Source organism: Manacus candei, unplaced genomic scaffold, assembly GCF_025592945.1.
Source record: "Manacus candei isolate 608988 ecotype Guabito, Panama unplaced genomic scaffold, ASM2559294v1 h1tg000037l, whole genome shotgun sequence".
In the NCBI taxonomy this organism is placed as follows: Eukaryota; Metazoa; Chordata; class Aves; order Passeriformes; family Pipridae; genus Manacus; species Manacus candei.
Window position 1 is genome coordinate 566892 of NW_026138085.1, and position 25565 is coordinate 592456.

At 46.9% G+C, this 25565-nt stretch overlaps 1 protein-coding gene across 7 annotated transcripts in view; it reads right to left on the reverse strand.

Annotated features, from left to right (window-relative positions):
* The window catches only part of FBXW11 (F-box and WD repeat domain containing 11), a 78768-nt gene that overhangs the window by 25206 nt on the left and 27997 nt on the right, over positions 1 to 25565 (reverse strand). For 6 of the 7 annotated variants that reach the window (XM_051793794.1, XM_051793791.1, XM_051793795.1 and 3 more), the window contains 3 exons: positions 13493 to 13555; positions 12230 to 12455; positions 250 to 436 (listed from right to left, as the gene is read on the reverse strand). In XM_051793794.1, the coding sequence (XP_051649754.1) occupies positions 250 to 436; positions 12230 to 12455; positions 13493 to 13543 (464 nt within the window). In that variant the 5' untranslated portion in view covers positions 13544 to 13555. Of the gene's footprint in view, positions 1 to 249; positions 437 to 12229; positions 12456 to 13492; positions 13556 to 23951; positions 23988 to 25565 lie in introns of those variants that run through there. The other variant, XM_051793796.1, reaches the window with a different exon arrangement.

A 25565-nucleotide genomic window follows, 5' to 3' on the forward strand; every position in this document is an offset into this window, starting at 1 on the left:
ATGGAATTGTTAGTTCTCCCTGCAAAACAGAAATTCCAAATTTGCAGAAAGACTTAAGCAAGAAAGCAAGTGTGACAGACACGGGAGCACAAAAGGACAAGGCAGGGCAGGAAGGGGAGCTGACAGCTTTGACCACAGCTACCCCCCAGTCCCTGGAGCTCAGCAATACCACCTTAGTATAGATTTCCTTTTTGGCAAAGCTCATTATTAGAGCTTTGTAAAGGAGAGTTTAGTTGTGAAGGTACTTACCAACCCCTCCTCTCTGACAGCCCCTTCCACAGCGGGTCCGTGCGTACCATCCTCTCGATGAGCTTCTTCCAGAGCATTCCCTCCGAGATGACCCTCTGCCACTCCTTACACACCAGCTCTGCTGCACAGAGGGATCTGGCATCGAGATAGGAAAGGATGTTCTCTGCTATGTGATCTAAGCCTTGCTCTGCAAAGGAATAAAGGCAACCAGTCAGCTGGTGCACAGAGAACAACTGAACGAGCTTTGCAAACAGCCCAGAAATGCAGAGCTCTGGGCACTGCAGGGACACCAGAGTCACCGTGTCACACGGGCAAGCACCAGCTACAAACGACTGCAAACACACACCACAGCATCTCCAACGTTTGACACCTCCCCTGCTCTGCCTGTGGGACTGTCCCTCTGCCCTGCAGGGAGAATGAGTACAGCAAGGCATCCAAAGGGCAGCAGGGCCAGGGAGGGGACTGTCCCCATCCACTCTGCTCTCCTGAGACCCCACCTGGAGCACCGGGCACAGTTCTGGTGCCCCCAACATAAGGAGCACATGGAACTGCTGGAGCAGAGGCCATGGTGTTGCTGAGGGGACTAGAGCACCTCCTCTGTGGAGACAGGCTGGGAGAGCTGGGGCTGCTCAGCCTGGAGGGAAGAAGGTTGTGTGGAGACCTCCCAGCACCTGCCAGTGTCTAAAGGGCTACAGGAATGCTGGAGAGGGACTTTGCATGAGGAACTGTAGAGACAGGACAAGGGGAATGGCTTCTTACTCACAGAGAGTAGGTTTAGATTGGGTATTAGAAAGAAATTCCTCCCTGTGAGGGTGGTGAGGCCCTGGCACAGGGTGCCCAGAGAAGCTGTGGCTGCTCCGTCCCTGGAAGTGTCCAAGGCCAGGTTGGATGGGGCTTGGAGCAACCTGGGCTAGTGGAAGGTGTCCCTGCCCATGGCAGGGGGTGGAACTGGATGACCTTTAAGGTCCCTTCCAACTCAAACCATTCTATGTGGTTCTGTGAACCCAAAATTCAGCAGAGTGTACAAGCAGCAGAATGCATTTTGCTACTTCTGAGCACAGAATCTGGGACACTTTGAGCACACAATCTCCCAGCACACGGTCATCTTCCAGCACACGCTTTACTAAGCAGCAGCAGTAACAAATTAAACTATTGATTCTTTGACCATTCCCTCACATGTAACACCAGGTAATTCGGCTCAAACGATACAGGGCACCACAGAAACAGACACAGAGCACTGAAAGTGCGAGCGCAGATTCTGCAGACACTTTCTTGCACCAAACACAAGGACATCTTTTCTACTTAAGCCCTTTTAAGAATCTGCTGGTGCCAAATCCACTCCTTAATTTTCCTCAGGATTCAAGTGGCAGAGCATATGCCAAAGGCACCATGCCCTGCAGCCTGATGTAGGGAGGGGAAATAATGAGTTGGACAGTTATTTGTTAACTGCAAATGGTGCTCTAACATCCAAGGCTCTTATCCCAATTCAGGGATTACTGTTCCTAGATCCATACTTAGTGAAATTATTCCTGAACTACTTACACCAGAGACTGGGGGGGGTTGAGGCTTCACCTCAGCAAGAGGGAAAAAAAAATCAAAAGCAGTAATTTTTTTTAAACAACTTCAAGTTGAGCAACTCAGATTGTAACATTCCATAAAGGATATATTGAGGAGCCAATGGATGCAACTGGTTCTAGTATGAGAACCAGTTAAGAACCCTCAGGATCAGCAGCAGTTGAGTAACTCTCAAATCAAGAGGGGCAACAGTGCAGCTTCTGCATCCTAAATTCCAGTGCAAAATAGACTTAGGTTAGCTTCCCAAAGATTTCCCAATGTATTTACAACAGCCATACAAATGGATATTATCTTGGCATCTTTCCTGCAGCTGCTGCTCTCCCACTCTCAGGGCACAGAGGTGTGAGTTTGGGCACTGCCCATCAGAGTGAGCTCAGCAGGGAACCACAGGAGAACTCCCAGGTAACAGGACATGACTCCAAGCAAAAGCCTTTGGCCAGTACTCATCCCAGGAACATCCACCTGGGAGCTCCAACGCTGTGATTCCACCTCCAGCATCAGGATGTTGGTCAACAACCAAGAGCTACCACAGAACCCCAGAACAGTTTGGGTTGGAAGGGATCTCAAAGTTCATCTCATTCCATGGGCAGGGACACCTTCCACTAGGCCAGGCTGCTCCAGGCCCCACTGTCTGGGGACTAGGGACACACCAACATTCCCTTTGAAGATCCCAGAGGCAGCCTGGTAACCCCTGTGATCCTTTCATACCACAGTAGGGTCACATTTAGGTATGAAATGCTCTCAGCACCCCAGCACATTCCAGACTGCCAGAAGGGGGGCCTGGCCTGTTGATCCAGGACTACATAAGGCAACGTGCTACAAGAGATTATTTCACAGCTCTCAGTTAATATTTCTCCAGGAGCACTGGGCACTTCAGCTGGAACTGGCACAAGAAATAAACACGACAATAAATAGGATTATTGCAGTGAGTTGCCAGCACAGACCAATGAGGACACCAACCAGGTGAACACTGCACGTGTTTGCCTCTGCCCAGACCTCGTCTCCTACTGCGGGTGCCTGGTTTAAAAACAGGAGTGCAGTTGAGCAAAGGTCCATACACAGAAACCACTTCAATAATGTGCTTGCACTAAATTTAAACAGCAATCAAACTTTTCTTGTCCATGTTCTAACTACAGCATCTTGGGTCCCACAAAAAGTCACTCCTAAGTCTGTTATTTATTTCAAAGGACCTGCAATTTTGCTTTCCCCAAAACTCCCCTGAACCTGAGATCTTGAATAACTCCATTTTCATGAGTAACATACACAAGTTGGCCAAGCATGAAAAGAACCTGTCAAAGCAGGAGATGACGACCTTTTTAATTTTCCACTTTATCTCATGACAGCCTACTTTAGGCTTCAAATAGTCCTGGAAAACGAAAGGAACTCCTGTTAATTTCTGAAGGAATTAAGAAAGTGTGTTCATACAGTCCTCCACTGCATGCTAAACTTGGCATGGCCTCGGTAGAAATGAACAGCAACAGAAAGGAGAAGCCAATACATGTAGTTTTATTCATTTATTCATTTCTTCTACATAATTTAGAGAACTAAAAAAAGGCTTTAAAGGATGGTGAAAGTTCCTACAATGTAAACTGGGTTTATACAAATTTTTCAACACCAGTCATAATAACAGATTCAAATAACTGAAATGTAACAATGTCCAAATAACTGGTGGGTCTCAAATCTCACCACTTCCAAAAAGGCAAATTCTCTCTTAACACCACCATGTCTCAGAGCAGCTTTAAGTTGCCCCAGCTCCTACATCAGCAGTCTGAGGAAAATACCAGGGCATTTTAAATCCACTGGAACAGTGGCCTGCCAGTCTGCCACATCCCAGTCTTGCTAGTCAAAACAGCTCCAAGACTCTAGATGCTGTTCACTTGGGATGTATTTATCTTACTGTGATGCCATGTGATCTGAAACAGTTCTCAAGGTTTTTGCAGAAAATATAATCATTGTAAGGTCCCTTTCAAGAGTCAATCTAAAATTATGAAGCCTTAGGTACCAAGACAACAAATTAATTCATTATGAAAGTGGAGGACATGGATGGTTAAAATGAACAAACAGGTCTGCTGAGTAAAGCACTTATGATTGTGAAGGTTCCAGATGTGAACAGGGCACACACCACATTCTAACAGGAACTCATGTAACAGTTATTTTAGAATTTAGTACCAAAGAGTCGTGTTCAAAAACACAAGAACAACCTATCACAGAATCACAGAGTGGGTCAGGTTCGAAGGGCCCACAGTGGCTCATCTGATCCCACCTCCCTGCCCAGCAGGGCCATCCCACAGCACATGGCACAGGATTGTGTCCACACAGCTCTGCAAGATCTCCAGTCAGGAGACTCCACACCCTCTCTGCTCTCTCTCCAGGGCTGGGTCACTGCCCAGCAAAGAAGTTCTTCCTCCTGTCCAGCTGCAACTTCCCGGGCATCAGTTCCTGCCCGTTCCTCTTGGGCCATTGCTGGGCCCCCCGAGCAGAGCCTGCTCCAGCCTCTGCCCCCTCCCTGCAGCCCCTGACACCCCCTGGGGAGGGCCCCTCTCAGGCTCTGCTCTGGAGGCTGAACAGCCCCAGCTCCCTCAGCCTTTGCTGCTCCCAGAGCTGCTCCAGCCCTTGGGCATCTCCGCAGCCTGCGCTGGCCCCGCTGCAGGAGCTCCCTGGCCCTGCTGTGCTGAGGAGCCCGAGCTGGGCCCAGCCCTGCAGATGTGCCTGCCCAGGGCTGGGCAGAGGGGCAGGATCCCCTCCCTGCCCTGCTCCAAGGCTCTTCCTGATGCCCCCAGGATCCCATTGGCCTCCTTGGCCCCCAGGACACACGGCTGGGCAGAGCAAGTGACTCTGTGGTCCATCTCTAACCCTGCACTCACAACAGAGCTCTCCCTGTTCAGGACATTGTGAAGGGGCAGGATTTTCTACACAAAGCACAGCAGTTCCCAGAGCAAACAGTGCAAAGGACACGGCAATTATCCCCTGTAACTGCAAACCCCGTGTGAGCAGAGCACTACACCGAGGTTCCTGTACAAAAGGTGTTTCAGGCTCCCATTTCACTGCAGCATTTTTCTTCCAACAGCCAATATACACCATCTGACCTGAGCTCACCTCCCCCTCCCTCTGCAGAGGCTGTTAGTGCACTCACTGTCCTGCACGTGTACTAAAGGTGTATTATTTACCTCCCACAGGAACATTTAGTCAAGTCATTGGGTAATAAAGACACTACGGTGCTAAGAACAGTCAGAATTGATCACTCAGTTCCATCAGGCTGCTACATTTCATGGGTACTAATTAAACAGAAAAAATAATGACAGCAAAACTTGGAACAAGTTCAAAGAAACCAGAGGTAAACACCGAAGAGTTACAGATAATTTCAGCAGACCCAGCAATTACTGAAAAGTGAGGAGAACACCATGACGCCAACAGGATTTCTGCAATATGGGGCAGAGTGACAAGTACACGGACTTTCAGCTCCCATCTCTCCTGGAGACCCCAGGATGCTGTCTGCTCCCTCCCCTGTGACAGGCATTTAGAACCAGCAGTGGTGTGGCAGGAGAGCACACACACATCAAACCAACCTTTTCAGATGTCCTGAACACCCCCTTGTTAGAAGAAAAACACAGCCCAGCTATGGCTGGGTTCCAAAACAGCCAGGAGCACACGACAGACAAATCTGCCAATGTCTGCACTCTTCAGGTGGCAAATTCTCTACTCCTGCATCCCTAAGATTGCAGGAGACTGAGCAAAGGAATGATGCAAAGTTCATCACATAAATGTCTGGAGAGCCAAAGGAACAGCTGTCCTTGGCACATGGGGGTCAAAACACTACTCATGTTTTGAAACAATTCTCAAGGTTTTTCCAGAAAATATAATTATTGCAAGGTCACTTTGAAGAGTCAGTTTAAAATCATGAATCCTCAGATATCATAATGGCAAACAAACTGACTGTGGAAGTGGAGGACACAGTGATCCCTAGTGAAGGTTGGACAGCAGGACCAGTGCTGAACAGGCACCCAGCTGCTGGATGTTGTCGTCATGCCCAAGGTGAGAAGTGTAATTTTGCCCAATTAGCATAATTTATAAACCAACAATAACATGTGTACTGAAGTCCTTAGGTGAGAGAAACTGAAAAGAGCACTGAGCAAGCCCTAACTCTGCCCCTCTTTCAGCCATGGACTGAGGAGGGGCTGTGGGAGGGACAGGGCAGCCACGCTGGCACAGCAATGTGGTGCTCACACCTCACTTATAGTTCTGAGCAACTTTTGAAATGTAGAGATCATGAACATGTCAGATGTGAAATCAACAATTCCTAAAGGAGAAAGTGATGGATAAATAGAAGATGCTCAAATGACATGGAGGCAGCTTCAGGGTGAGCTAATTGTGGCCTTCCAGTACCCAAAGGAGCCAACAGGAGGATGGAGAGACTATTGACAAGGACCTGGAGGGACAGGACAAGGGGGAATGGCTTCACTCTGCCAGAGGGCAGAGTTAGATGGGATATTGGGAAGAAATTGTTCCCTGTGAGGGTGGGGAGGCCCTGGCACAGGTTGCCCAGAGAAGTTGTGGCTGCCCCTGGATCCCTGGAAGTGTCCAAGGCCAGGTTGGACGGGGCTTGGAGCAACCTGGGCTAGTGGAAGGTGTCCCTGCCCATGGCAGGGGGTGGGACTGGATGGTCTTTAGGGTCCCTTCCAACCCAACCATTCTGTGATTTCATGACATTCATGGATAAAAAAATATTGTAAGAGTTTATCTGTTACTGCCATCTCCTGGCAACAAACTAAACAATCCTCCTGCCCTGAAGGAGAGATGGATGAGAACTCCAAGGAGCTGTAAAGTTACCCACAACCAACCCAAGGTCACACTGCAGAGCATCCTTTTAACCAAACATGTGCCTGGTTCTGTGGATTTTGCTGCTGTTGGGTTTGGGTTTCCCCCCCTACTCTCACACACTCCGATTATCTTTCAGAAGACACCGACCAGGTTCAGTTTGAGAATCACACTTGACAAGCCTTTCAGAGTCAGCACTACTGCATCTCTTGTGTTTCCAGAGCTGGCAAGTGGGTTTGAATCAAGCACAAACACTTCACAGGTTTCATATCAGCGTATTCTGGTATTAGAAATCCATGTTGTATTTGAAATCCTTCACGTGAGTTAGAATGTACATGTCATTTGAGCAGTGTCAGAAGAATTTGACTGAGTCACAATCTTAACACCATAAAAAAAGCACTTGAAGTCAGTCCCAATGGCAGACAGGACACAGCAGGGCTTGCCTTCCATCCTGACACTTTTCAACACAAGGCAAACACAGGACTGTTAAAGTCCATGGGTTTATGATTTCCTATTTAGAAATGAATGTGGTCTTCAGTCACTTATGTTCAACTTTAGTTTGCTTCCTTGTGAAACATATTTTTCACAAAGATTTCTCCATACTTCTCCAGATTAAATGCAGTTGCCCAGAATTAACTAAAACAAATTATAGATGACAAAGCAGGAACATGCTACAGTTGTTCAGTCTTTCACACAACTGCATTGGAAAGGGTAATGACAATCCTCTGAAAAACATTGTGAAAATCTGGATCCAGAGACACCCTTCATGCTCAAAGTCTGGAATTGCAACCAGAATGACCAAGGCACCACCAGCAATCCATCCCCAAGCTAAGCCTTCCTTGGAGGGGGCAATGTTCCCATTTCTGGCTGTTGACAGGACAATTTGAAGCAGAAATGAATGCCATGTCCTCAGAGAGGGACAAACCTCGCTGTGCCACTGGAGAGCTGGCCCAGTGTCTTGAACCAAAGCCTCTCCTCCACTCCAGAGAGCTCATGGGACTGGGCACTACAGTGTTTGGTGCCTTTCTGTGGCAGGTGCAGAACTTGGAAGGACCGGGCTAAGACTCGGGTCTTTCTCAAGATTCCATTTTAAAAAAATCCTGTCACTATAAACTACATACCAAGAGTTTAGAGGACAGGACTAGAACACAGTTCCCAAGGAGAGCAAATAAACTAAAGTACAAGGAAAAAGTCTTTCTTCTTAAGGTGCCTTCTGTTTCCCACAGGTTAGGAAAGTTCTACAGAAGATTTCAGCTTGACTGTTTGTCTACAGAAGGATGTTTTATGGAACTATAAGGCCAAGTGCTTGGAGAGCCAAACCCCAAGTGACAAGTGTGCAGCTAATTTTTATTCACTTAGAACCATGGAATATCCTCAGCTGGAAGGGACCCACAAGGATCACCGAAATCCAACTCCTGGCCCTGCACAGACACCCCAACAATCCCACCCTGTCCCTGAGAGCATTGTCCAAACCCTCCTGGAGCTCTGGCAGCCTTGGGGCCGTGCCCACTGCCCTGGGGAGCCTGGGCAGTGCCCAACCAGCCTCTGGGGGAAGAACCTTCTCCTAATATCCAACCTAACCCTGCCCTGACACAACTCCAGCCATTCCCTGGATCCTGTCCCTGCTCACACAGAGCAGAGATGGAGCTGCCCCTCGGGAGGAGCTGCAGACCCCGGTGAGGTCTGACCTCAGTCTCCTCCTCTCCAGCTGAACACACCAAGTGCCCTCAGCTGCTCCTCATGTGGTCCCTCCAGGCCCTTCATCATCCTCATGTCCGTCCTTTGGACACTCTCCAAGAGTCTTAGACCTTTCTGATATTGTGACACCCGAACCTGCCCCAATATTGAGGTGAGGCCGCCCCAGGTCAGAGCAGCACGGGACAATCCCCTCCCTGATGCCCCAGGGCTGCCAGGGCATTGCTGACTCAACTCACTTCAACCCAAGGCTTTTTCAGCCTCTTCCTTCCAGCATAATCCTGGTACCAAAGTCTTGTTAATGTTTAACTGAGCTGAGCCAAGGTTTTCAATCAAAGCCCACTGCAAGCAGCTCCCACACCCCCACAACAGCTCACACACGTGCACGTCAGCCTGGGGCTGGGCACCTTCACCAGGGGCACCCTGCCCATCAGGAAGCCAGGATTTCACTGAGTTTTAAGGATCAACTGGGAATTATTAGGCAAAAGCCCTTCTTTATCAAGATGCCCAATTTTCACAATTCTGTATAACACTGGTCACAATTAAAAGCATATTTTTAATGAGCCAGAAACTGCAGTGTTTTCTGATGTTAAAATCTGACAATCTCACCTTCTCTGAATACACAGAGCCTTCAAAGTCCCACACTGAGCACAAACACACAAATGCTTTGCTCTGCCATCACGTCTATCCTTAAGACTTTCACTGCTTGCAGAAGTGTTCCTTTAAACTGCTACATTAAAAAAAAGATGTCAAGTAAAATATTTACCCTTATTAACAAAGTAGGAACAGGTCCAAAGCACAGATACTTAGGACAGGCCCACTCCAATTTTGTCAGACAACATGCAGGACTAAGTTTAATACACATTAAGGCCTGAAATAGCTGCATATCCCTATTTCACATTAGAAGACAGCAAGTGTTTATTAGAAAGAGTTTCTGAAATAGGTACTAAAACCTATCCATTTTCTTAAGTAAAATGTATGTAGCATCCATGGATAGACTTTTCAAAAGAAAACATGACACCCATCTCTTATGCCTCTCCAAAAGTTTTTGCAGCTTTATAGAAAATGGTGAAAAAGTTAGAGCTATTGTTGATTAGAGGGACCAGCTGAAGGGTTGGTTGAATTTCAATATTAAATTAAAACAATTAAAATTCACAGGGTTTTCAAAGGTCAATGTGTAAATATCACTTTGTATGAAAACAAAACTCAAACATGGGATGTCAACGCAACAAAACTGCCCAACTTTAGACACAAAACAGTTACTCAGATGAAGCAACTGCTCAGGTTTTTATTAGTTTAGAAACAAATTTCAAAGGAAACCTGGGAGGATTTTACTCGCCTGACACAGAGTACAGCTCTCACAGGTTCAGCACACAGAACAGGGATGGAAGGGACCCTCCTAACCAAAGGTGACAAGGCAGTGCTCAGGGATCACAGGTGTAATTCCTCTGAGGAAAAGGCACAGGTTGGATGAGACCATACAAGTAATATTAACATCCTAAAGATCCAAATAACCAAAATCACAGAGATGACTAAGTTCAACTGGACAAGGATCACCGAGTCCAACTCCTGGCCCTGCACAGGATGACCCCAATAATCCCACCAAGTGCCTGCAAGTGGTACTTCTCTGTGATCCTTTCATGTGATTGCAGCCCAACATGGGATTGATTTCAATCACCTCAGATTAAGTTCCTGGGTCAATTTAGACAGATGTTCTTAGCACACCACATCACCTTCAAGGAAGGCTGAACATGGAAACAATTCACAGTATTTACATTGTAAAAAAGCAACAGAAGTTGTAAAGATATATCTTGATTTATATAAACATGATGTAAACAAGTGTCATCTTATGATGCTTCCAAAAATTTCTTAGGCAGAAATATATAATATGAAAGAACTGTATAACTCTGTATCAACTCTGAGAGGTAAAAGCAAACAAAATACAACTATAATTGAAGCTCATACTTGCACATGGTGGGTCTGGAGAGTCAGTTTTACAAGGAGCAGCTGAGGGAGCTGGGGGGGCTCAGCCTGGAGAAAAGGAGGCTCAGGGGGGACCTTCTGGCTCTGCAACTCCCTGACAGGAGGGGGGAGCCGGGGGGGTCGGGCTCTGCTCCCAGGGAACAAGGGACAGGAGGAGAGGGAACGGCCTCCAGCTGTGCCAGGGGAGGGTCAGGTTGGACATCAGGAGGAATTTCTGCCTGGAAAGGGTGTTCAGGCACTGGCAGGGGCTGCCCAGGGAGGTGTTGGAGTCCCCACCCCTGGAGGTGTCCAAGGAAGGCCTGGCTGTGGCACTGAGTGCTCTGGGCTGGGGACAAGGTGGGGATGGGGCACAGGGTGGGCTCAGTGGGCTGGGAGGGCTTTTCCAGCCTCAGTGATTCTGTGATCACCATGACTTTCTACATCACTTTATTTTCAGTTAATCCCAGATACTCCCTAGACAAATCAACACTGAGTATTTTGAAAAGCAGCAACCACACTCCCTAAAGGAGACAGCTCTGCACAGGAACCGAGGAGCACATTTTCCAGACAAACTCACTGTTTTATAAAATAACTCCTGTGAAACTGAGGTGGGGAGAAAGGACACCTCCTCCCCTTTAGAGCCCTCCTGCTTGTTTTTTTCTCAGCTTGTTTTTTTAAGAAAATAGAGCACATATAAAATTCCACATCACTGCCCTACTCTGTGTTCTTCATTCCCATCCAAGGACTCAGAAGTTCATTTCACCCATGTTGGACAGCTGAACCCAAATCCTCCCCATCAGTTCCCGGAGCCCAATTCCTCCAGGTATTGTGAAAATACAGCAGCACTGTCAGGAACTCCTGACATCCGAGCAGGATCCTGTCCCCTGGACCAGGAAGGCCCCACACACACCACCTGAGCACACCGATGTCTGCAAGAGCCTCAGAGCTTCTTTAGAGAGAGTTTACTCCATGTCCCTGTGCAGAAAAACTACCAGTTTCCAATTCCTTTTATGATTTGTATCACCTCCTCTTCCACCCTCAGCGTTCCCTGCTGTGTCCTGGCATTCCCGGGATAACATCCCAGGTGCTCACACACTGCAGGGGTGACTCTTGCTGTTGGTACTGCAAGTGGCACTCCAAACATTCTGACCCTTATTTCTGGCTTATTTCCCACTCTGGAAACAATGTCCACACATTTACCTTTCAAGGAATAAATGAATCACTCTTTCCAGCAGCAAAAATCCAGAGATACAATTTCTTCCAAAAATTAATGGAAAAAATACACACACCTTACCAGGAAACCACAACCTAGAGATTCTATGCCTCGTTGTTGCTGCTCCGTGGTTTTTTTAGGAAATGCACAGAGCAAGTGTAAGGACAGATTTCACATCTGAACTAGTGACACAGGTTGGCACTGATGGGTGACAGAAGAAGTTCTGAGGAACTGAAGGGAGGAATCATGGCAGTACAATACAATAAAAATCCATGAGTGCTTTTGCTCTGAAATCAGCAACAAGACCAGACAAACTAGATCCACCCATCTAAGCAGTCAAATTTCTAGTTAAGAAACTCAGAACTTAAGACTTCATCAATTAATAAACATCTGTAGCAGTACTTTCTGCACTTATGGGGTTTGCATGAAAAAGGGATTTAGACCAGAGCTTGCAGAGATACAACCTTTGCAACAACTCAGTTCCAACTCCTCGGGATACGCGAGTCCAACTATTTTCACATGGAACAACACTGGCATCCAGTGGCCAACTCAATTAATCACAGAACGGAATGACTTCACTACCCTCCTGCCCTTCTTGGGCCCAGGAAACACCATTAGAAGAGACCATGTATTCCTGGAGGCTGCTCCTAAAAGTTTGCACACCCCCAGAGTGCTGACCAAGCCCTCCCTCCATCCCTGCTGTGACCAGCCCCTGCTCACCTGGCAGCGCAGTGATGAAGTCCCGCTGTAACATGGGCTTCAAGTAAGAGTTAATATGTCCATGCTGATAGTGACACATTCGGGAAATAAGGTGTTCCACAAATTCCACTTGATCTGATTCAGACCACTGGTCAAAATATTTTATACACAAGTCTTTTTCCTTTTCGTAGTTTCCTTCCGATGGTCTTTTTCTTGAGACAATCACGGATGAAGTTCCATTACTTATCTGGGGTTAGAAGAAGAACAGCAGTGTTAAATATAAATACCAGGAACAGCTTTGTAAGAACTCTCTGAAGGAAAAACACGGAAGATGCAAAGAAATAATCAAAACTAAATTTTAAAACACATCCTTCAAGATATGAGTTACACCAGATAAATTTCATCTTTCATAGACAAAGATCAATGAAAGGACTTTGCTTCTAAGTTACTTCTTACACTGAAAGTCTTGAATTCCCTCACACCTCTTAACATTTCAACAGCAAGGAATTTAGTTCTTTTTAGCCATGACTTCCCCAGATTAACCTAGTGGTTTCTGCAGCACTTTGCAGTTGCCTCCACAAATGTTTCACTGAGGTTTCAGCAGTTAAATTAACAACACACCAAAGTCAGATATTAATACTCTAATTAACACAAGAATTCGAGATCCTCATGTCAGTGTTGAACTTCCTGTCCCTAAGTGAAAACTGAGAATGACATGACATCCAGGGTTTGGTTTGTTTTTGAAAACCAGCTCCTGTCAGTGTTTGGGACATCCACATAAATACCTCATTAAAATCCTGGGAGTTGGAGCCACAAATGAGGATGCTACAAGAACACCACCCCAGGAGTTACTGCTAATTACTGAGTAGAACATAAGACTGATGCCAGGCTCCTCTGAGCCCTTCAGGAGGCCACCACGCTGCTGGGGACCAATTGTCAGCTCTCTGAAATATTCCCAAACTCCTTCAAAGCAAATTGGTTGCATGTCCTTGCCATGTTGAATTTCTCCTTTCAAACAACAGTGACATGCTCAGAAACACAGCTGAACTTTATTCCCAATTGTCCTTCCAAGGTCAGCACCAACCACAAAATCTGAGAAGAACAAGTAATTTCTCAAGGATTATCCACTGGTGTCATCCTTCACTCCAAGGCTGGGCTAATTTTAGGATGATACAGTGAACTACGTCCAAGGATGATTTTACAGACACAAGATTTGGATATTTCTCAAAAGCAGGAACACACAAAATCATGTCAACTCTCTTTCTACAAGAATGTTAGTCCTACCTGCCACAGGGTATTTTTCTTTGGAGACTCATCTTCATTCTGATCCTCCATTACTGACGTGTTCTAGAAAAAAAAGAAGAAATATCACTTCAATTTTTTTACTCTGTGATAATTTCTCTCTCTACAAGCACTATGAAGAAGCAAATCAATTGAACTTATAAAATTCATTTTTGTAGTGAACAGAACTATCAAAGACTTCTGGTCACAAAACCTGAATATTATAAATAAATTCCCCTTTTAACTGACATGTTTATCAATTCCATTTACTGTAAAGATAACTCCCCAACCCCACTTCAATTTCCTTTGACAGGTTTTCATGCAGCCTTTCAACGCTTTTCTCACTGGGAAATAAATTCACTTTCATCCTACTCAAGCCAAAGCAATTAAACCTGTCAAAGTATTCAACCAGCACTTTCTGCCAAACTTAAATTGCATACAGCTCGTAGAAAAAAAATTAAAAATCACTATACACTACTTACATGCAACAGAACGGGGTTTTTTCCCAGCTCTAGCTACCACAAGGAATAGGGATTGCTCTCTGCAGAACAACTCTGCACTTCACTGCCACTCTGTGTCTCTAGCCCTTGGCAGTCCCCATCTTTCTCCCCCTGCCTTAATTGCAGTGCTCTCCCCACATCAGAACTGCTCCTCCCTTCTGTTTTCTTCACCAACAGAAGATGTAAGAATTTCTATGAACATTCAGCTGCAAGTGTTTCTTTGAGCTCACCTTGGTTTCCCAAAAGCTTTCCCTCCTTCCGTGCCTCGTTCATCGCCCGCTCCCTCGCTGGGCAGGCACAGCCCCCACCTCCTGCTGCCCACCCCGGTCCCTCTCCCCAGCCCTGTGCCCATCCCTCTGCCCAGGACACACCAGCTGACCAGCACAGGGGTCAGCACCATAAACTCAGTGTCCTCAAACACTGTCTGCATTTATTTCAGCCTCCTTCCCCTCCATCAGCTGCCTCAGCAGAAAGAGGAACAACACCCTCAAGTAAAACACATGATGGAATAAGTCACACAATTCCTTCACTCTCGTCACTATGGATTATGGATTAACCCCTTAACAACCACATCCACTCCCACTCAAAACACAGTTCCACCTCAAAAGCATCCATCTCCTCCTTTTTCTGCCATAAGGATGGACTGCATCAAACCCAGAAAATGTGGAGAAGTTAACACTATGAGCTCTACAGCAAAGCCTTCCTCCCCCACCCCACCATGGGCTCACATTTACCTTGAACCCTCTTCTGCTTTGCAGCCAGGTATGGAAAAACATGTGTCACATGGACTTCAGATGACATTATAAAAACTGTGGCCACAGGGTGATGGAAAGACTCAAGTCTACCCAGTTCTGACACACAGGACAATGACAAACACGAGCCTAGGAGATGGCTAGAGGGGAATCCAGAAAGGGCTAAAGGCAGGAAAGGGTTTGGGTGACTCCACAGATACATATATTGAAGTGTTCCTGGACATACATAGAACAGTAACACTGAAAGTAAATCACATTTTGCCCAGTTTTTAAAGTGACAGACTCTTCAGGGTCACCCCAGTTATTCCAAACTACTCCCTGCTCCCACCCAACCCTCTCATGGGGTACAAACCATGTCCCCCACACGGTGCCCAGGACACACATCAGACACACACCTACTGAGACCCAACCAGCCAACACCAGTTAAACCATTCTGGAAAGCAAACACGCCACCAGGGAATTCTGCAGGGTTTCTTTGATTTGATTTTATTTCAATATGAATGTGTAGAAATTTCATTACAGTGACTGTATGTTGTTAATGGTATGTTATATATGTTAATGATGTTTCCAATTAGTATGTCCTTAAATGCTGAGGGACATCTCATCTCCTTTAGCAGCTGAAGGCTAAAGAAATGCATCAATCCTGTAAGCCACAAGCAAGGAACACAGGGAATACCAAACACAGGTGGCTTGGGTCAGCATATTCAGCAGAAATCCCACATTTTATCAACTTAGCCCCCACCTAACTTTCCTTCAGCAGGTCACAGCAGACTCTGCCATTGCACTTCTCCCTTTATCAGGAAACACCTCAGTTCACTGCCAGCTTTCCCTGGGATGGAGGCCAAGAACTGCCTCCTAAACGTGGTGTCTTTTCATTTCAGGCACATACAATAAACTTGCAGCAGAGCAGCCCTGTAACAGTGTGTAAGGTCACACACTCAGATGGGAATTCCACCCCCGGCAGATTGCAGAGCCAGGTTCCCTCTGTTCTGTCACCCACTCAATTCTTCTGTGCCTCTGATGCTGCCCAGGGAAAGAAAACTGGGCAGCAGGATTTGGGGAGATGTTACATCCTTGGCATGTCACTGAATCACAGAATCATTTAGGTTGGAAAAGACCTCCAGGATCACCGAGTCCACCCTGTGCCCCATCCCCACCCTGTCCCCCAGCCCAGAGCACTCAGTGCCATGGCCAGGCCTTCCTTGGACACCTCCAGGGCTGGGGACTCCAACACCTCCCTGGGCAGCCCCTGCCAGTGCCTGAACACCCTTTCCAGGCAGAAATTCCTCCTGATGTCCAACCTGACCCTCCCCTGGCACAGCTGGAGGCCGTTCCCTCTCCTCCTGTCCCTTGTTCCCTGGGAGCAGAGCCTGAACCCCCCCCGGCTCCCCCCTCCTGTCAGGGGGTTGCAGAGCCAGAAGGTCCCCCCTGAGCCTCCTTTTCTCCAGGCTGAGCCCCCTCAGCTCCCTCAGCTGCTCCTGCTGCTCCAGCCCCTTCCCAGCTCCGTTCCCTTCCCTGCACACGCTCCAGCCCCTCCATGTCTCTCTTCCACGAGGGCCCAGAACTGGACACAGCCCTGGAGGGGCCTCAGCAGGGCCAGCACAGGGACAGTCCCTGCCCTGGCCCTGCTGCCACACCATGGCTGGCACAGCCCAGGGGCCATTGGCCTCTTGCCCCCCTGGGCTCACCTGGGCTCATGTCCAGCCCCTGGCACCAGCACCCCCAGGGCCTTTCCCAGCGGGCACTTTCCAGCTCTCAACATCTGAGCCATGAATGTGAGGGTAGATGACACAGATTGATTTTTAGGGTGGAAATTTAACAGTTTACGTAGATATTTCACCAGGAAGCAGCAGCTGTGTTAATATAATGGTATCTACTGCTACAGTTTCTTGTGTTTTCTCTCTTTTCCTGTCCTCACTCCGTGTTCTATTAGTATACTTTAGAGCTTTTAAATCCTTCATCCTTTCCCTTTCCACTCTCAAATACATTGTTTGTTTTCACTATTATATATTCTCTTCCTAATAAATTCACTCTCCTTCTGTCTTAAACATTTAATTTTGGGGTCGTTCTCCAGGTCACATACATCCTAGCTCCGACTACAGTCTCCCTCTCCAGCACTTAAACCTAACTTAAGACCAGAAGATGACAGAGTGGATCCTGCCCTGTTGTCTGGAAGGAGCAATTAGACAACTCTAACCTGTCCTGTCCATTCCCGGCACTTGGCAAAAGAATTTCAGAATTCCTAACAGCTGGTGTCACCAGTCCCTGCTCTGTAAGGCCTCCAGCTCTTGTGCAAGAACAAAGATAGGCATCTACAAGTTCAACTCTTCCCTCACCCTACACCTCCTTGTTCACCCCACCCATTCTCTACATAAAGCCACCTCTGCCTGTTTCCCAGGTGGCTTTAAAGTGGCATCAACACAGAATTCAACCTACTCCCCTGTAGCTGAACAGCACCAAGACCCGATGCCATCAATGCCATCTCACTGCAGTGACCCAGCAAGGCCATGAGCCCCTGCAATACTGACCTGCCCTCGCAGACATTGCCCAGGCGTGATTTTGGACCCCCACAAGGGTCTTGCAGCTCCTCAGAGGGGAAGCAGAGCTTCTAAAGAGTGTCAATTCATCTTGTTTATATGTTCGTTTTTTCCAGAGATTCTCATGAAGTTGCTCACAGCTCTTGCAAAAGTAGAATGGTTATTTCCAACCAGTTGTCATTCCTTAATTAGTCAGCCTGGAGTAAGTGCTCTCCATCCCTACTGGGAATGGCAGCAACAGCAAGAGATAACACTGGGTCCGAGCAGGGATGTTCTGCTGGTGCCTCACAGTTGTTCAGACCCCACTGAGCCCAGTTAGCCCGAGAAAGGCCCAGCAATGGCAGTAAAGCTGACACATTGCTCTGCAAGCTTAAAAAGCTGGTTTCCTGAACTTTTGCATCCCATATTCCTTGCTCAGTCCCACAGTAACTTCAGGCTTTCCTTAGTCTTTCTGCTCCACAACAACTCAAGTCTTTGGGATTTCTATGAGATGCAGATGAACATGGCAAACAGGTTCAAGAATTACTTAGGGAGAAAGAGGTACTGACAAGCCTAATTACAACAGGCTCATTCCCTTTGGAGATCATGAAAAGCTTCCAAGATAGAAACAACTAGCAATGATCCCCAGAGGCAAAAGATTTGTCAGTATTGTAAAACTCTATAAACCACAGTTTCCATTAAGATCCCTGGATACCTGGTAGCAACCAATATCTCAGAGTTTAGTAGTTTCCCGTTCTGTGTTTGTACAACATGAGGTGCAGAAGCAGCGATGTTTTCCTGCAGCTGAAGGGCTCAGGGCCTGCAGGGCTCACCTCCCTCAGCAGGGGCAGCAAAAGCTGCACCTTTTCTAGCAGAAATCTATCAAACCTGCACAGGCTAATCCAGATTTCCACCAGACTGCTCTTGGCTCCAGGCAGGGAACACCCGGGTTTGCACCCAGGGAGTGCCTTGAGTCACTTAATTGACTGGGAAGAGGAACAGCCCCGGTGCAGCTTTGTTCTCTAACCCAGTTCTAGTTCCAGTATCGGGAGAGCAATTACAGAAGTGATAGCAGGTGATCCTGGGAACTGGGACAGAAACATGAGGTGCAGGAGAGCACCCAGCAGGGCAGACAACATCACTGAGCTTCTCTGATGACAAACTTTGCCCTAACAAAGAAGCATTCAAGCATTCAAAGGATGGATGGACAAAACCAGACAATAGCTTTGTTACCTTGAAAAAAAGAATAACAGTCTTATATTTTGGCTATAATGAAAGAGAAAGTGATAGAAAACAATCACTTGTATTTCCCACTGCCCTTGAGATTACACCAGCAATTCTGATCTCAGCTAAAGATCAAGCTAAGTCTTCAAAAACCTTAACTCTTCACAAGATTCCCACTCCCTGGAGAAAGCACTAGGGAATTTCAGTTAAAATTACAAAATAAGCAAAACTAATCATAACAGTTCAGCTAAACAGGCTCTGATCTCCTTTAAGAAATCATGTCCATATCTGACTTTGAAGAAGTTGAAGAAACAAGAAAAAATAACTAATACATACTTGGATACTTTGAAGTCAAACACAGCTGATTGAGCTGGAGCTTGAACCACCTCCCGAGCCCAGCTCTGCCCGCACAGGGACTGCCGGAGGCACCAATTACACATTCCCAGAGGAGCAGAGGAGTCACCATCCCACAGGACAGCTGGGGCACAGCAGGAAGGGAGAAAGCTGGGCATCCATCTGTACCATCCAAGAGTGAGGAGCATCTGTCCTCATGGCTTCCTGCTATAATACAGCCAGAGACCCCAAATGCTTTAGAGCATTTCTAAATGAGGGTGAGCCTCTCCTTTGGGGGCAATGGACAACATTTGCTAAACCAGGAGCCTGGTAAACAATGGTTATTGATCAAGGATTTTCCTCTTTTAACTACTGAGAGACTCTTAATAAAAATATACTGTAGCACAAACATTAAATTAAATTGGAGAACTTAAACTGCACTAGATGTGAATCAACCCATCTCCCAGCAAGGATCAAATCCCTACTTATCTGTCTGCAAGGAAAGACAAAAATACTACAGTGCTTCCAAATGCCAGGTCAGGAATAGGAGATCCAACTGTGCTTATCCTAAGTACTGAAAAGATTCATCCCCACAAGAAATATCTTTGGAAGCACAGCCATGGGCTGTATATGGAGCAACGATATCAAAGATTCATGTATAAGCATAAAAAGGTATGGATAGTTATTAAAATCTGGTCAATAAAGACGTTGGGTTTCACAGAGCAATAACACACCTTCAGCTACAGGTTTAACCTCACTCAGGTTCCCTGTGGAAAATGGTTCTTTCCAATATTTCTCCATTGATTATGTAACTTGTATTTTTAATATAGTGAGATAATCATGTTGTGGCTTTATGCAAAAAAAACCCAAAAAGAATAATTCCCCTGAGAAAAGCAGAAAATAGAGCCCACGGTCAAAGGATTTTCCAAATACAGAGCTTCTGAAAACACCCAATGGTAGATAAACTAACTCCACTGTCCACAGTCACTACAAATCAGTTGGAAAAAAAAGCTCTCAGGTTCATCAAATTAAATTTGATTTAGTTTTCAGCAGTCCTGTGACAAGCAGGGATCTGGACTCAATGATCCTTACGGATCCCTTCCAACCTGAGACACCACAGGAGTCATAGAGTGGGTGAGGTTGGAAGGGCCCACAGTGCCTCATCTGGTCCCACCTCCCTGCCCAGCAGGGCCATCCCACAGCACATGGCACAGGGTTGTGTCCACACAGCTCTGCAAGATCTCCAGTCAGGAGACTCCACACCCTCTCTGCTCTCTCTCCAGGGCTGGGTCACTGCCCAGCAAAGAAGTTCTTCCTCCTGTCCAGCTGCAACTTCCCGGGCATCAGTTCCTGCCCGTTCCTCTTGGGCCATTGCTGGGCCCCCCGAGCAGAGCCTGCTCCAGCCTCTGCCCCCTCCCTGCAGCCCCTGACACCCCCTGGGGAGGGCCCCTCTCAGGCTCTGCTCTGGAGGCTGAACAGCCCCAGCTCCCTCAGCCTTTGCTGCTCCCAGAGCTGCTCCAGCCCTTGGGCATCTCCGCAGCCTGCGCTGGCCCCGCTGCAGGAGCTCCCTGGCCCTGCTGTGCTGAGGAGCCCGAGCTGGGCCCAGCCCTGCAGATGTGCCTGCCCAGGGCTGGCCAGAGGGGCAGGATCCCCTCCCTGCCCTGCTCCAAGGCTCTTCCTGATGCCCCCAGGATCCCACTGGCCTCCTTGGCCCCCAGGACACACGGCTGGGCAGGGACAGCTGGTTGTCCACCAAACATAAAAGTTAACTCTGCTGACCACAGACATGTCTATATTTGACATGTGTATTAGTAACTGCTTGTTTCAGCTTAAACCAAACTATTTATGTAAGCACTAGAGATCTGCACAAATTCGGCTGAACACGCTCCATTTCTTACCTAGCTCGCTGCTCTCCCAGTTGCCAGGTTTTATTTTAGAGCAGCTATTGCTGGAAGTTCAAACAAAAATACACTTCAAATACTAAAAGAGTCTACCAAGAGCCAACAGCTGAAGGCAAAATTAGAAAAAAACCCTCACACTGAAAATAAGGCATCAATTTTTATTCGGCCTCTGAGTAACCACCAAAAAGTTGAGAGGAAAACAGGGAGAATTCAGCACCAGCACAGTTACCCAGTTTGTGCTTCAAGCTGCAACAAACAGTATTTGGTGTAGTTTGACCACAAGTTGTAGATGGGAAGTTTTTAAAAGATACCTAATGCCTTTACATACCCAGTTTGACACCTCTCAAGGGTCTATTTTTTATGAAGTTTTGGCCAGAGCAGTGAATTCCCCAAAACCAAGAGCTGCCTGCTCCTGCCTCTGCTCAGAGAAAGAAAATCTCAGGCCATTCTTCACCTAAATGTTCCAGGTCAGTTATTTTTTCAGGTTCCAAAGACTGCAAACAGTTACTAAACAGGTCATGCTGCTGAATCACCAATGCCTTGATAACCAGCAATTAGTACCACTACGAGAACTTTGGTTCTGAAGTATCAGAGCTGCCTTGAACTCATCCCAAAACTAACCTGCTGATCCTCTGTATATCCATAACTGTGTATCTTCAGTACATGTGACTCCAGGTAGAGCTGATCCCAGAATGGTTTGGGTTGGAAGGGACCTTAGAAATCATTGGTTCCACCCCTGCCATGGGCAAGGACACCGTCCACTAGCCCAGGTTGCTCCAATCCCTGTCCAACCTGGCCTTGGACACTTCCAGGGATCCAGGGGCAGCCACAGCTTCTTTGGGCAACCTGTGCCAGGGCCTCCCCACCCTCACAGCCAAGAATTTCTTCCCAACATCCCATCTAACCCTGACCTCTAGCAGTGGGAAGCCATTCCCTCTCATCCTGGCACTCTTGTCAATAGTCTCTCTCCATCTTTCCTGTCGGATCCTTCAGGCACTGGAAGGCCACAATTAGGTCTCCTTGAAGCTTCTCTTCTCCAGGCTGAACAATCCCAATTCTCCCAGCCTTTCCTCCCTGCAGAGTTGCTCCATCCCTCTGATCATCTTGGTGGCCCTCAGCAGTCAGGTCACTGTGGCTGTGTCCAGAGTTACACTACGTAACTTGTTTTTAAAATGAAATTACACATGAAAATGCCAAGCACTTCAGGATAACTTTCCTGATCCATGAAACATGAAGGACTCCAACTCCACCACTGAGTTTTTGGTGATGGCACATCCTTTCCATGGGCAGTGTTGTGCCCAAACTGCAGCCTGAGCCTGCCTGGCAGAGCAGGGATTTAATTCATACCCCAACCTGTGAAGCACAACAGCTGATGGAGAACTGTAACAGCAGAATCACTCTCCTGGGTTTCAGAGCTTCTGAAACAGTGTAATGCATATTCTCATCAAGATTTACATAAAAAACCTGACTAAACTAGCAGTCAATTTAGGTTGTAATAAGAAACAAAAAAATTCTACTTCTGATCAAGCTAACAGCTATTTTCCAGCATGTCTCAATCTCCACTGAGCAAGCTGACGTCACTAGAAAAAAAACATAATTACTGCAATCCCAAGAGACACTCAGGGGTGGCTTTTGTTTGGTTTTGCTGGTTTTGGTTTTTAAATATGTAATAGCTTATTAGTTCTTAAAGGCAGGCTTCCCTCAACAGGTACTGCAGGAGCACACCTCACAACACAGCCCTTGTGCAACTGTTTCAAAGACACCTTAAACTCTCATTTCATTTTTGGAGTGTCCCGAGTAAAGAGTCAGTAATGAAAACCTGCCTGTATCCATCCTATAAAAATATGTTGTATTTCCAAGGACAATGAGCACTGAATTGTGTAATTGTAGCAGTGTGATGACTCATCCCTGCACCACTCCGGGTACCAAAGCAGGGCTTGCAGAACTTGCACATCACGCAAACTCTTCTGCTGAATATAAATACATTGAGCCCCAAATAGAGACAGAAATCACTCCCTCTACACCTGCCCCTCAAAGCAGAAAGCACCACTTTGATGCAGAATCAGCTCACTGGAAGAAATGGCAAAAGCAGTTTGCAGTTGAGCCAGGCCAGGCCTGGGGGCCAAGTCAAGCCTTGCTCTGACATCCCCACAGCGCCCACGGGCTCAGCGCCAGCTGGCACGGCAACATTTTGCATCAGTGAAATAATCATAATACTCTCTTAGCTCGTGACACAGCATCCAACAAGTCTTCCTGCAAAGCTGCACCTGAGGCTCAGTGGTCATGTTTTACCTCAACTGAAAACCAGCTTCTTTTTCCAAGCAGCTGCTCTGCAGCCCCTTCCCAGCCTGGAGGAGCTTTCATTGTACCTGCAGCTTACAAGTGGTGCTTGTTCTTCAGCTGTCTTGGTTCCACTTCTTGCCCAGAGCAGACAAACCTCAGTACTCAAACTGTTTATCAAAGCAATCAAGCTTATCATTGATATCAATGAAAACAGTTGCAGTCACTTTCCTAGAACATTTCTCAATTAACTTTCACAACTCCACAGGGCAAATACCTCAAAAGATAAATCCTTTCTCCCTGCAAATAACGATTTTAACAGCAAAATGTTTCAATCAGAAATACAGCCCTCACAAACTGGGAGTAGGAAGGTACACAGGCATTAGGAGCAAGGTACTGCTTTGCTTTTTTATTTTGTTTTTCTTTTAAATTAAGAGAAGTTACTTCAAGTTCTCAGCTGCAATTATTACTAATGGTTTTGCACCAATGGTTCATCTATTTTCCACATAAACCTATTTAGGTAGAACCTATCTGCACTTCCAATCTTAATCCATCCCAAAGTAAAATAGTTTTTCCTCTGTACTTTAGGACTCAAGGGGAACTTCAAACCATGTTACTCAGTGAACTCATTAAAACTTCTGAAGTAAATGCAGAGCTTAAGTTTTTAGAGCTCTGACTACACCATGGACATTTGTCTAGCGCTACATACTTACTCAGAACATTTGCACCTACAACTAAACCAAAAGCCACCCTAAAAAACTGGAGTTTGTTAGGCAGGATTAGATACGGGAAGCTTTTGCAGGGGGGTTGGTATAATGGAAGCATTAAGTAGTATTTACTACCTTAGAAACTGTCTCAATGTCTAGTAAAGAACCCCTTCAGCTTTTATTTCCTGTGTTAAAAAAATCCACAAATGAAAATTCGAGGGGAAAATACTGACTCAAGATTATTGTCACCTTTCTTCTTTTTAGAGCAGGTGTAAAGAAGCTTCTTCAGATCCACTCATCAATTACAGGACTTGTAAAAGGAAAACAAACTATTTAAACAGTTGCATTTCACTGCTGCCTTCTCCAATTAGCACAAACTGAGGGCCTTCAGCACACGAGCAGCATATGCAACTGCCAGGGCTCCAGGAGCAGCCAAGGCATTTCAGAGCCCATCCATGCATCCCTACAACACATAACTGCTCCATCAACACATGTTCCACAGCCCTGAACCTGCTCCATGCACCTCCCAAAAGCCCAGCAGTTCCCCTGGAGCATCCTTTCCAAAAGTGGGGGTGCTGTGTAGACACCCCGAGTCAGGGGCAAGGCAGAATTTAAATTCCAAAAGCTCCAAGTTGGACATTTTTCTTTACATCACATTCATGGGTAAACAAGACAACACACCCTCCTACCCCACCCAATTAATATGTGTTAACAGTATTCCAGATTAAAGGCAGGATAAGGAACTTCTCAGAAGCAAATTTGGAGGTAAGGTGGTAATTAGATGACTTCAGATTCATCAAAAATAAATTAGCCTCGGTTAAGATTAACTACACATCTGCAACCCGGCTGTCTGGTTCAAATATTTCAAGGGTTATTCCTAGATTCCCCCAGGGAACTGAGGTTCAGGTCTCTGCTGCTGGTTCCGAGTGACAGCAGCTCTGTCCCAGCTGAGCTCCCTCGCTGAGCCAGCCCGGAGAACAGCCCTGTACATGGAGGGGCTGAGGGGCTGGGACAGGGACAGAACTGCTGGGCATGGGACACACCACGGACACACCACGGACACACCATGGACACACCATGGACACACCATGGACACACCATGGACACATCATGGACACACCACGGACACACCATGGACACACCATGGACACACAACAGGAAACACCATGGACACACCATGGACACACCATGGACACACCACGGACACACCATGGGACACACCATGGGACACACCATGGAACACACCATGGACACATCATGGACACACAACAGGAAACACCACGGACACACCATGGACACACCATGGACACACTATGGACACGCCATGGACACACCATGGAACACACCACGGACACACCATGGACACACCATGGAACACACCATGGACACACCATGGACACACCACGGACACACCATGGACACACCATGGACACACCATGGAACACACCATAGACACACCATGGACACACCATGGGACACACCATGGACACACCATGGAACACACCATAGACACACCATGGACACACCATGGGACACACCATGGACACACCATGGACACACCATAGACACACCATGGACACACCATGGGACACACCATGGACACACCATGGAACACACCATAGACACACCATGGACACACCATGGGACACACCATGGACACACCATGGACACACCATAGACACACCATGGACACACCATGGGACACACCATGGACACACCATGGACACGCCATGGACACGCCATGGACACGCCATGGACACACCATGGACACACCACGGACACACCACGGACACACAACAGGAAACACCATGGACACACCATGGACACACCATGGACACACCATAGACACACCATGGACACACT